General features: G+C 37.1%; 1 protein-coding gene across 5 annotated transcripts in view; it reads right to left on the reverse strand.

Annotated features, from left to right (window-relative positions):
- The window catches only part of Pur-alpha (Purine-rich binding protein-alpha), a 28,788-nt gene that overhangs the window by 9,177 nt on the left and 5,890 nt on the right, over window positions 1-13,721 (reverse strand). For 3 of the 5 annotated variants that reach the window (XM_072015416.1, XM_072015413.1, XM_072015415.1), the window contains 5 exons: window positions 6,096-6,214; window positions 5,482-5,584; window positions 2,951-3,081; window positions 2,457-2,684; window positions 1,487-1,666 (listed from right to left, as the gene is read on the reverse strand). In XM_072015416.1, the coding sequence (XP_071871517.1) occupies window positions 1,487-1,666; window positions 2,457-2,684; window positions 2,951-3,081; window positions 5,482-5,584; window positions 6,096-6,214 (761 nt within the window). Of the gene's footprint in view, window positions 1-1,486; window positions 1,667-2,456; window positions 2,685-2,950; window positions 3,082-5,481; window positions 5,585-6,095; window positions 6,215-8,553; window positions 9,042-13,721 lie in introns of those variants that run through there. The other 2 variants (XM_072015417.1, XM_072015414.1) reach the window with 2 other exon arrangements.

Raw genomic sequence — 13,721 nt, forward strand, 5'->3', positions numbered from 1 at the left:
ACCTATATTATATATTATTTCATTAATTACTTTTTTTTTTTTTTTAATAGAGACGTCGTTCAGTTTGTAAACAAGTGTATACGGCGTCGCGATTGCTAGATCGTGATTCGACGTTCACGCGTCAAACGAGCAAATCGCTTCTTTCCCAATCTCTCTTTTGACTCGACCGTAACGAGCACCATAAGTGGCGAGCATGTTACACGCGCGCAAAGAAAAGCACGGAATGAATTTCGCGAAAGGAGCACGTATAAACAAAGTTTCGTTTACTCTGTGTACGAAGAACACTTCGGTCGAGATCCGTTCGACGAGATTTTCATGCGCACGCTCGTTTATCTCGTTTTCTCGGTTAAGTCAACAAACGATTGGCCCGCTTTCCGCGATCAACGGGATTTTAGTCCAACAACGCGACTACCCACACCACGCTCTCCTTTCTCCCTGCGATATAATCGTTAATATAACAACTATTCATTTATTCATAAATTCTGAACGATCAAATTCAATTGTAACGTGATCTCCACTACGGTTCATTTCCCGCTGACTGATCGTATTTCTTTCTTTCATTTTTTCTTTTTTCTTTTCTTTTTTTCGTTGGAATTAATGAATGTAACCAAAGCGAAATAACAAATCAACCCGACAGCCGATCGTGTTCGTAAGAAATTTCACAGAAGCGAGAAGAAACAAGCAAAATTAACGAATTAAGATGGATTCCATGGTGGTAGAGAGGAATAGCTCAGGAAATGAACGGTAGTACTCATAACGTTAATCGATGGCAATTCGTATCCACCTAAGGACATCGCGCAATAATTCTATATATCCACGATCCCGTCGTTGCGTACTTCCGTGGAATCGCACGAGCAGCAGACTCGTTTACTTTTTTTTTTTTTCTTTTTTGTTTCGCGCACACACACACATCATCTATTCTCCTTTAATCTACTATCTTTCATCGTTTATTTTTCCTTTCCTTTCTCCAGTTTGTTTCGCCCCCTCCCGCCCCCTTTTTTTCCCACGACCGACGGTGGCCGATAGATCGAAAGTCGACGCGCGACCTATGGATCGTTCGCATCAGGCACCCTTCTCTATCGGATCCGCGTGCAATTTCGAATTTCTATGCTGAAGAACCGACGCTGGCCGGTTGTATGAATTCTCCGCGACGATATATATATTTCTTTATATATAGAACCCATTCCAGGCGAGTTTTGGTGTTTTTAGTTGACGACGAGTGACGGTGATAGTGACGGTGGCGATAACGATGACGGTGACGGTGACGGTGACAATGACGATGACGATGTCGATGTCGATGTCGATGAAAATGGCGATGACGATGGCATAGACTCTGACAAGTTCCTTTAGTTCGCTTAATGACTTGAAAACGAGTTACGGTTATAATTCCAATGTTCGAGTTAAGTTAAAGCCTTTTTCACTTCATTAAGGGAGAGTCTAAATTTGGATTGGGGTTAGGCTGTTGTGAGGTCGATGGTGATGGTACCTGTGCCACCACCGAGCCCCTCCCCTCAGGCAAGACATTTCCTCCACCGCCGCTGTTCATGCCGACGTTGCTTCCAGCGCCTCTTTCTCTCATTCTTTCGCAGTAATCTGCGAATATATCACGGAAACGCTCCCAGGATTTCTCTGGTACGGTGATTGCTGTTCTAAAGTGTGTCTTCACCTGTAAAAATGTATTCTTACTTTTATCCTGCCTCTTTTTATTTTTTATTAAACAGCTAAGCTTGTTACACTTCAAACTGAAGAATATATTAATTTCGTTACGGTATGTTGAATTGTTGCTCTGTACCGATGTGCCTACAACTACTTTATATAATCAATTAATTAATTAGCAGGCAAGAAATTATTTCATAGTAAAATGCTTTCATAAACGCGTGTCTCGTTAGTACTGGCTTTCAACTAGTAATTACGTTTCTGTTCTAATAACGATGTAGGTTAACAAAATTCTTATTATATTCTTATACTATTATAGTTTAAGAAACGTAGTAGTATTAAGAATTGGACAAATATAACGTATTTTACATGAAACGAAATGATTTTGAATCTTGCCGATCCGAAATCTAGCTTGAACTTGGACGCTGTACATAGAAAATTTGAGAATTCTGTACAAAAATACATGTTATTTCATAAGTAAAATAATCGTCTACTTAGGTTCCATATTTTTAATTGTATCTATAAAAATATAAATTTGCGTAAATACCCGTCTATCCATTTTAAGTCTTATAATGTTACAATCAATTTGTATTATCGTATTAAATTGTATTATCGTGATACAATAATTATTTTATGTAAAGAACGATTTAAACGTGGTTCCTATTCGAGACCACTTATTAAATAGATCGTACGTTCACAGGAACTGTGTTTTTTTTTTTTTTCCTGAATCCACCCCTACGACAATGTGCCCAACCATGTCAAGACACACCCCGTATTTTTAGCCAGCGATACGCACGTACCTCGGAAATTCTCATGTAGATACCACGGTTATTCTGGCCGATATCAAAATAGAAATTCTTGCTATCCACGCGCATGTACCGTCCTTCTGGTAAGTCACCCTTGAAACCGCCATCGTCCGTACCGTATTCTTCGAGGAGGTCCGTCAAAGCGTCACGGAATTCGATCATACCCTGTGCTGGTATTGCGATCTGTGTCCTAGGTCCTCCTCGTGTTATCGTCTGCGACACCTGTGCAACGAACAGAATCGTTTTAACAAATATTTCACTATAGATTTTCTTTGGAATTGAAGCAGGTGCGCGGTGAAAGCGATTTGTTCGAATAAATCATTCTTTTGCGACACGTTTCTTCGGTGTTTTCATTTTTTAAATGCTTTTTACCATCTGAAAAGGTTGACCCTTTCACCTCAAGACGATATCCACAAGGGACAGACTCTCTCTCTCTCTCTCTTCCTTATCACTTAGTGTAGAAAGTAAATGCATTGGCTGGTACATACAGGGTGACTCACCCGCAGGAAACGGCCGCGAGTATTTTCCTTGAGGTCCAAGTAATACCGCCTGTTATCCTTCGTCATTACTTCCGACTTCAGTTTCCCATCATCCGGCACGTTCTCCGAGTTTGGTGGACCTGCAGATTTGATGGTTCGAACAGGAAAGAAGTACGTATTAAATTTTAGTCGTCTGTGTCCTTTTAGTTCCCTATTCTCGTTTATTGTAAGAAATTATTTATTCTTAATACGATGATACACATAGCATAACTCGACAGTTTTAGATTTCGATAGTCGTATATTAATATTTAAAATTATTATTAATATATCTTAATTTATTAATACAGATACCAGTAAGTTGAGATTAAATATTGAAATATTTAAGATTCTTTCAACTTTCATGGCCCACTCTGTATCAATATTAATTTATCGTTAACGAGTTAACATTGTTTGAAATTCTCGGATACAGATTGAGCTTGAATTTTTGTTAATTTACCAAATTTCTTGAATAATAAATAGTTCCTCTTCGTTAAAATTAGATATTATCTTAAAATAAAAGCCGTAACAGGTTCACCGTCCGTTCTGACCTACATGCGAATCGGTATAACTTTAAATTATAAATTTATACAGTGGACTAAATAAAGCGTTACATGCTGCTTCACCTGAGATTACTGCAGATATTATGTTAAACTTTTTTCGAATAATAACATTTTTAAATTTCGCAACAAATTTTTCTGAAACGGCCAATAAAGGACAACGTATCGCGTTTGTTTGTTAAAATAGAATGGTATATTGATATTTATATCTTTTCTATCCTATCGAATTTAATTACTTAAAATAATTTAATCGCTCAGTTTCTATCGAAAGTATTCATATTTTGTTTTATATAATTAAAAAGTTGTAATTAAAAGTATGTTTTTCGATAAAAACTTTATAGAGACATCGCAAAATAAAAAAGTAAACATATTCTGTGCCGGGAAGCGTTTTATAAAATGTTCTTGAAGCAATCTAGCCGCTAGATTTCTTCGTGGGTCTATATAAATATATTGAGCCTAAGCGATGGCCCATTCTTCCTATATTAAAGGAAGATAGGAAAATTAGAATATACCTGTACATTGTCTATGTATCGTGACTTCAATTGTTTCGTTATTATTATCAAGTATTTGAAACAATATTCATGAAATATTTAATAAAGTTGAGTGTTTAAAAGCTCGGACATTATTTTGAATATACATGTAATACAACTTTTAGAGCAGGAAACATTTATTTAGATATGACTTTTATGACTTTTTTTCCAGGACTTTTCAGGACAGTTTATACAAAAAAAAAAAAAAATGTCATGAAGCGAATGTTATAAAAAAAGAAAATGAATAAAAAAGATTAATATTTAGTTTTATAAAAAATAAATAAATAAACAAAGAGAATCTCCTTTGCTCTCTTGACGGCAGTTTTAAGGTAATGTGTGGTATACTAAATGATTGGGCCCTATGTCCTATTCAGTTGCAGGAAAATATTCAAGTCGGCATCTGTAATGGTTTTGAAAGAAAAGCTTGTAATCCATACTGCATGTATCTCAACATGCGTAATTCACTTGTCACGGCTTTGAGTCAGCAATTCGTGATTCATGCTAATTTTGACTCACAACCAACATATCAAGATACTTTTGACTCAGGGACATATATATGTTCATTTTTCGAAGTGTTTATAGCGGAAACTTGATGTTGTATCTATTATAGATATATATTACACAGAGGAAAGTTATGTATAGAATTAATCTTTTTGTGTTAGCAAGCTACAATGGTTGAAGATTTCTATAATTTTTATAGTCAAACAAAGTTTCCGGTTTATTATTATGGACAATAATTAATCAAATTCAATGATCACATCATCTTTATGGATATTTTAACATATGTTTTTGCATTGAAATAACAATAAGCTGGCACGGAGCATTGCCAATGAGCGTGTTTTAATATGCGTTGCACTAACCGAAAAATAATATAAGTTAAACTAATTTTAATTTCTAAAGATTTATACTTTCAAGTATATTAACAATAAAAATGATATATGCATATTTATTAAGAAGGAATTTCTTTTATAGTACCAAACTATTCTTAATTCTCTCTAATTATTAATAACTTTCAACAACAAAAAATACAATTTTAATATTCTTCGCCTAAAGAGAGAGGAAAATGAATACTTATTTGCTGGAAAAGGTCTACACCAAATATCAAAAAAAGAAAAAAAGAAGAAAATTATAAAAATATGAACAATTAACGATTACCACTAGTTAAAGAGCTTTCAATACAATTTTACAGGCAACTTTTTCCTGTTAAACCGATCCAACATATTTCGTACAAAATAAAAATCCATCTTTACGTTTAGCGAACGTGAACGTGCTAACACAAATTACGATTTAAAGCAAATCTATTCTAACCGTGTACAAGCCAATTTTATTTGACAAAATATGAGATTCTCTCTTGAGGCACGTATCAGTGATCGCATCGAACGAAATCTCGTAACAATTAGAGATTGCAGTTTACCTAGAGATGCATAAAAGTCACTAAACGTCGAAAGGTAGTTCCGAAACTCGGATGCTGTGCTAAGTGCCAGGTAGATTTGGCTTCTCCTTCCATCCGCGCCGATCTACAAAACACAAGCATACTTTATTTCCTTCTTTCTTTGCTTTAAATTAACAAACAAAAATTAAGAAAGAAGAGAGGGGAAAAAGCGTATCTCGCTGCCTTTAACCCTCAATCGGTATTGTTGGGCGGTGACCGAGTCACAAGAATTTGCATCTCTATCTAAAGACTTGCTTCATTTTTGACCACCTTATTTCAATTCGTACTTTATGTTTTAACTGATAGAAATTATCCTTTGATATACAGAATATAAATTAAAATTATAAATTAAAATTTTGTAAACGCGATTAACGAAATAGAATCTAATTTAATTCGTCTATTATAAAAATTTTTTTTAAAATACTCTACTTTCGGCATTTTACGTACGCATTCTGTACACTTTTATACCTTTGAATTTCACATAAATGCATATAATAAATATCTATAATCCAAAATACTAGTTGAGGGTTACATGGTTAAATGGATGGTTAAACGTGGCTAACCGAGGATCCCGCTAGCAATAATTTCAGAAATACCTCGGCTACTTTGATAAACCTTCCGCGTCTGTTCTGTTTTACATCAAGATAGAATCTTTTGCTCTGTATTTGTAGCATCTTCGTTGCCAACTCCTGTTCACCCTGCTGACCTTGCTGGCCTAAAACCATCAAAGAAATCTAATTAACTTCACCTTTAATATTCATCGATACCTTACGCCTTACAACTACCGTTTACATTTATAATATATTCGTACAACCCCTTTGACGTAATAAAAGACTCCATATCCATCAACGGAATGGAAAAAGGAGCAGTTCCTATAAACGAGGAAACAATACCCTGCCACCCATTCAATTCACCCTTCTCTTATCCTCCAATTCCCCCGCATTCCCTCTTATATCTACCGACTGACTCCCGGCACCTAAATCATCCCCTATTCAATGAGATCCATTCAGAACAGGGAACATAGCATTCAACGTATATAAATAACGTTTAAAGAATTCCCCGCTGGTTGAAAAAAGGGACTAAGGGTCTCTTGGTCGTTGCAGCGATTGCTATGGTTGTTTTATGGTTGTTGAAGGGGAGATAGAAGAGGAGGAAGAAGAAGAGGAAGAGGAAGAAAAAGAAGATGACGATGAAAAAGGAGAAGAGGAGAAGGAGGAGGAGAAGGAAGAACAGAGGGGAGAAGAGTGGCAGGTTAGAGCGACAAGGATGAGGGGTGGTAGTCCGGAAAGAGGTCACCCAGTGTTTATTGGGTCAGCTCTTTGCTGGATTCCCTGGAGCTACGGGGAGAATTTCTGGGTCGAAGCGACGTCGGAAATTCGCTCATCGTTAGCCGAGGACAAGGTGAAACTACGATGGCTCGTTTCTAACGAAGCTCCGTCGATAAATAAGGCTGAAATCCTGCGGGAATCAAAAAGGATCAGAATGCAAGAGAGCGAGCGAGAGAGAGAGAGAGAGAGAGAGAGAGAGTTGGATGAAATGGTCGACCGATGTTGCTCGTCCTCCTCTCTCGTTCTCGTCGATCAATAACAGCTGCACTAAACGGGTCGTTGACCTGTTTGGCCCCGCTCGGCCCACCGGATACACCTCTACCTAGTTTTTCGCGCCATCAGCTTCGTCTTAACCTTTCCTACGAAAGACGAAGGCTTTTGAACCATGAACAAGTGGCTCGGTCCCATCGGCCACGGTCGAACCGTGCAAGTGTTACATCGGGGTAGAAAGTGTTTCGAGAGGGAGAATAATTAAGCTGGGAATTAAATTGTTCTGACTTGGGGGAATTATTAATATATATACATACATAGATAGGAGATGTATGGAATTTTAGATTCGAATTAGGAAAATTAGAAATGCGGACGAGGATGATAAGTGTTTAAAGGCTTTTAAATTCAAGGAAAATTTATCGTTTAATAATTTTCATACGAAAGATTACTACAACAGCTATAGGTTTCTGAGATAGCGAGGTTGACTCGTGCACAATTAACGTTGTAGAAGGCAGATGCGAACTTTTCAGGAGAATCGATATGATATCGTAGAAGATATATGCATATAGATTTCGAGGAATAAGTCGTTGAATTTAAGAAAATTGTCCATACGGATAAAGCTAAGGGGGTTTCCGAGGCAATAAGAGAACTTTAAACTTTAGATTGGACGTGACATTGACAAAACTAGCAACATACACGGAGAACATTTTGTTGTGTACGAGCAACTTTCTATTCAAAAAAACGTTGATTCGTAAATCAACATCGTTTGGTTAAACAGAGAATAATGACAATAATTGTTTTCTGACGGTAAATGATCAGGAATAAAAGAGTAATAGAGTAAAACAATATAACATAAGATAGTCGCTACAATCACATTACTCATAGTATGACGGTAATCTGACTGAACGTAATATTTAATCACAAATTCATATCGAACATAAATAATATTAATTGAATTTGAATTAATCATTTAAAAGCGGTAACAAAAAATAGACTAAAATTTTTAAATCGATAACATATGTCTTTAACATATGTCTAAGAAATGATTGCCAGTATATAATATCGAATTTCTTGCGATTAATACTATAAGAATATCCTACGAGATTATCATTAAATTTGAATAATCATTTAAATATATCCATATACGTGTACCCTTATATATATATAATAATCTAATAGTCTAATAAAACAGCCTAGTAAAATCAATTATCATTAAATATATTCCATTAACAAATTCATTATTAAATCTGACAACGAATATTAAACAATTAAGTTCTCATTTTCACGTCATATCGAACTTTATATTACTCGATCTTTCAAACGATAAATAACAAACAATCGGAATCAAAATATCTAAAATTCCCAAAGATAAAAACAAAACGTAAAGAAGAAAAAGATCCGAAACACATAGCCATCCGTGCTGATAAGTCAGAAAGCCCGAAGGATTGATCCCCTGCGCGAAACATGCGTCGAACGATCGATCTAACTGTAAAGGGTTTCCCTCGTTATTACGTACTGGACTGTTGCAGGCTGCCCGGAATTGGGACAGGGCTGAGATCGCCCTGGAAGATCCTGCTCTTGAACATTCTGCTTGCCTATAGACACGCTACCGATAGTTCATGCATCCGAACCCTGATGTATTTCTATCCTTCTGCTCATCACCCCTTTCGTGTCTAATATTTATTATTTGTTCCGCTTCCTCCCTTTTTTTTTCTCTCTTTTCCTTTCTTTCAACCTTTCCTTAATCGATTACTATACTCGATAACTCCCTTCTACCGTGAACAAGCTTATAACGTCTTCTTTCGTCGACTATGAGCCGTTCGGTGTGTATCATCTCGCAACCGTTTGATCCGTAGCATCGCGCCTTCGAGTTCGCCTCTATCACGAGCCTGGAAATTGGGACAGGGTCGAGAACACTCCACGAAGAAAGAGCCTCTCTGTCCTCGACATCCCTCTCTCTACGTGTCCGTCGATACGTCTTCTTCTCTCGCGCACTCTCCTTCCTTCCTTCCTTCCTTCCTTCCTTCCTTTTCTCCACCCTTCCTTCCCCTCGTCGTTCTCTCTTCGTCGTCTTCTTCTCACCCTCCACACCCTTTCCCACCCATCACAGTCTCTTTAATCTCTGTCCAACGACGAAAACGACAGTTGGAAAAACGTGTTCCGTCTGGTCGATGGACTTCGCATGATCGCATCAGCGGCCAGGCCGTTCCTCTTCTTCGCACCCACACCCCCAGAGTTCCTCCACCCCTTCTCCCAGGTTCCTCCGATTTACAGTCCCTTGGAGACAGCATAGACACGTACGTTTACCGTTTCCTCTCTTTCCTTTCGTTCGCTGCTCTTTTTTCCATGCTAAATTCATTATAATAAGTTCAGGAAATTCTGACGCGTTGACCGTCGTCTTCGTCAGCCTCGAGCTGCGTCTCCGCGCAGCTTGGCTCATCGGTACGCTCGTCCGTCATTTTCCACTTCTCTCGCAACGATTCTCGCCCGTTCTCAACTCCACCCTCGCGCCTCCACTGCTCTGCTAGGTCACCATTTATTATCAGGAGACGAGGAACGCGATCGAGTTCGGCTTTATCATGAATCGGTGGAAACTAGCAACTGTAGAACGACATGATCAAATCCTCACGAACATGGGCATACTCCAGATTCCATCTCTGTAGGATCCATTTCTTCGTTAATATCGCCACTTTCCGATTCTAAGACAAAAGGAAAAGAATCCTCGAAAGATTTTCCCGATCCCAGATTTACGACTTTTCCATTCTCTAGAAGAATTCCTTAAATTCTCTCGATTTCCAGAATTTCTCTAACGTTCCTGATCTTCGACAAGATTCAGTCATTATCCTCCAAGCTTCGAACTAACACCGAATCACCCTATCGTTTTCTTTCTTCACTAACCAAAGTCATGGACAACCGTAATTTCCAGTCTCCTTATAAAAAATTCTTTCTACGCTTTTGCAAATCCTTACGACATTCTATACAGAACTCTTTCACTCTTAACCAAGCATCTTCGTTGAGATTTCTTCGCGCGTTGACGAGATCCTCGTCATCGATGGCACACCTCTCTTTCGCGTGAATCCTTACGTAACCGGCGCGTCTTCTCCCATTCTTTCCGCATGCACGTTTAGATGAAAATTCTACGGAGGACTTTCTTCGCGATCCCGTATCCGTCGACGCATCCCGGTCGTTCGCGGATTTACGAGACCGACTCGACGTGGACGTCGACGTCGGCGAAGCACGAAGGGGGCGGGTGCATTGATCTCTGCGCCTGGAACGCGACTCGTGGCGCTGCACCGACCTGCCTCAATACGAACTGCATATTTCCGTCCTCCCTTCTACGCTCGACCCTCCGCCGCCTCCGTCTCCGCAGCAGCAGCAGCAGCAGCAGCCGCCGTCGCCGCCGCCACCGCCAACGCCACCGCCACCGCCAACGCCACCGCCACCGCCACCGCCGGGACGTCGTTTCCATGAACGGTCGCGACCGACGACGGCTGCTCCGCCTTCGATACGTCAAGTTTGCCCTCGTCTGCTTTGCCCATGTTTTAATAACAAATCTCTCTCGTAATTCGTGTTATCTTACGTGAGCTGTTCACATATTCTTTAGCGATCGCATATTATTTATCGCATATTTAGGTAAAGAGTAAGCTGATCAGTTCTTATTGGTTAACGATCGTTTTGGAAGTTTTTAACGAATATCGGCTTACCGATTCTCTCGGTGTTTTGGTGATTTTAATAAGCAATCGCATAAATCAAAATGTCTCTCTCTTACTATATATTAACATTTTTCTTCATACTTCGAGATAGTTGAGTCTTTCGACATTCCGAAACTCTCCTCATACTTGTTCCAACATCTTTCTTTCTTTTCTTTTTAACCTTGAGATGCGTTTCGTTTGATAAGTTCTCTTTCCTTGGGATTCTACATCACCAGTTAATTATACGATCAATCGTGTATTCGTAAAAATTTACTATGGTAAGTGCCCAAATACTTTTGTAAGCCACTATAGTTAATCACATAGGTATTTCACCGTGTCTTTCGATCGACCCATCTTTCTTGCGCATTACGCGTCAATGATTGCCGAAGATAGACAGAGAAGATGGTTCGTGCGCTATGAACGCGTCGTAACGCATGCATGATTCATGATGAACACGAGCTTGTTGAAATTTTGTACCGTTAGGAACGAGTTACAGGTTTCCTCGCGATACTTCACCTTACGATCCTTTAGATTCAATATATTCCTCGATGTTTGTTCGCTGTTTGCGTGGGAAACGCTCTGTATAATCGTGTTTCTATCTGAATAAAAGTCAATACTAATTATGTCTAAAACATTTGTTTTTTCACAATCCTAGAAACAACAAATTAACTTGTCGCATCTTCGGCACATGTTATAATTTTCGTCGATTTTTTATTTAAAAAAACAAAACTCAAGGCTGAAAATAATTAAGGAATTGCCGCCGTAAATAATACACGTGGCGCAACTGAAAATTTTCGGTACAAGAACAATTAATTATTAAAAGTTTATTATGCGTATCATTGCATCCAACATGAAACTTACATTGTATTCCAGTAAGAACATAATTTTTTTACTACTTTTTTTCGATATTTCGATCGTTTTACTAAACTTTCGCAATTATCGATGTATTTCTGTTAAACTTTTATTAAACCGGCACCGGTAGTTGGAGGAACTTTTTATTTTCAGAACAGACAGAGCTCGTTTCAATCTTTGGTATTTTTAGTTAGATTTTTGGAATATGTATTTTTGTTGATCCAAAAATAAATGTTTAAGTTTCAACATTCGTGAGTTAATCAAATGTAACAGTGTTTCAAGATATTCTATATTATTGAAAATTTTGTATAATATGTATGTACGTACATGTACATGCATATTACAATATTTATTGCGATCATATTTATGGTCTAGGCCTAGTACAATCGTTCTTTACATACGTATTGTGCATAGTGTATATTAGATATTACATATATGCATCAAATTTCCATTATTTCTTATTATTATCATATTATTATATTTAAATAATCAATATTATTCAAAGATATACAAATGAAGAAAATAAAGTGCGAATCTCCTTATTTTACTTTAAGAGTAAATTATCGTATTGTAACATTTACAATAAGAGTAAATTAGACATTTTCATCTTCCTATTTTACTTTTAGCGTATAATTGAGCAATAAAAATAAAATTTTTATTTCATTTCGATCAATTGCAAAAATAAAAAATAATAATAACACAAAAATAAATAAAACATCAAGTGATTAGTAACTGAATTTAAAATGCATGTTTCGTACTGTAACTATTCACTATATTATAATTTGCAGTTTAGTTTGATTTTTTATGTCTACTCTGTTTATTTATTCAGGCGTTTCAGAAATACAGATAAAAGTATTACGCATATACCTAATCGATATTTTTATATGTTTTACCAAAAAATTTCTAACGTTAATCTTCAGAGAAATTTATAAAATAAATTATAGAAACATAATTGATTTTAAGGAAAAGAAGAAATAATCAAGCATGAAATAACATCTTTTACAAGAAACGAAAATGAGATTTTCATCGATTTTAAGAGGAAATCGAAATTCAATAGGACACTAGAGTCGAATCAAAATCGATTTGTATACTGGAAACGAGTATCAGATGTCTCGAAGAATCCAAAGAAGATGAGACGAAGAACCGATAAAACTGCTGATGAAATCAACACTACTTTCGAATCATAAGGATTCCAATTTTGACATCTTTCAGTGATCGACCTTAGATCGATATTTATGAAAAATGCTTATCAACTTTGGAGAGAAAGCATGATTAAGCAATTTCGTCGCTGATGGAAAAACTCATGCGAAAAAATAATGTTTTTGTCCGTTGATTTTGCTATTAGTAATACATGATCCATATGAAGCTAAATCATAGCTATGTAAATAACGAATAATTCCGTATACAATTGAAATTATCCGTTTGATCATTATAAAGGACGCTTGTTTTAACAATTCATTACTATCTCAAAGGCATTTGTTTTATTAAATAAGAAAGATATTATCTAATAATTATGTTATGTAATAAAAAATAAAACAAAAGGGAGGAGATGTAAGTTTATAGATTGATACTATGTATAAGATTATAATGATCGTATAACTAACTGGTGATCAACTTATGCGTCGCATTAAATTTCCTATAAAAACCGTATGAAGTTCTTAACAATATTAGAAGATGTCATGTTTATCGTTTGAACTCGACTATTTTCTCTGTTCAAAGTCTAACTGCAGTCGATCTAAAACGTCAGAATATATTCGAGCAGAATGGAGGAGCAAACTCATTGACGTAGCAGGCAATAATTAGGACCAGATTTCAATGAACCTTGGGAGCTGGAGCGAATGTGAGGTTAGATCGGACTCGATTTCCAATTTCGCCGACTTATCTACGAATCGACGCGTTTCTATGGTGCGAAACGAATTGTGCACGCGTTCCAGCGTGAAACACGCTGGCTACGGAACCGTTTGATTTCGTTACAATATTCGTCGGAACGAGTGACGAAAGCGCCAATGGATTTCTGCGAATTCCGCGTTCGTCTGTTTCTCACGGTCGGTAAATTATCTTCGTGAGAGACACGGCGGCCGATAAAGACCAAGATTCGTCAAGTTGCACATAATTTTCTAATCCCTAAAAAAATAAAAAA

This window comes from Bombus fervidus, chromosome 13, assembly GCF_041682495.2.
Source record: "Bombus fervidus isolate BK054 chromosome 13, iyBomFerv1, whole genome shotgun sequence".
NCBI lineage: Eukaryota > Metazoa > Arthropoda > Insecta > Hymenoptera > Apidae > Bombus > Bombus fervidus.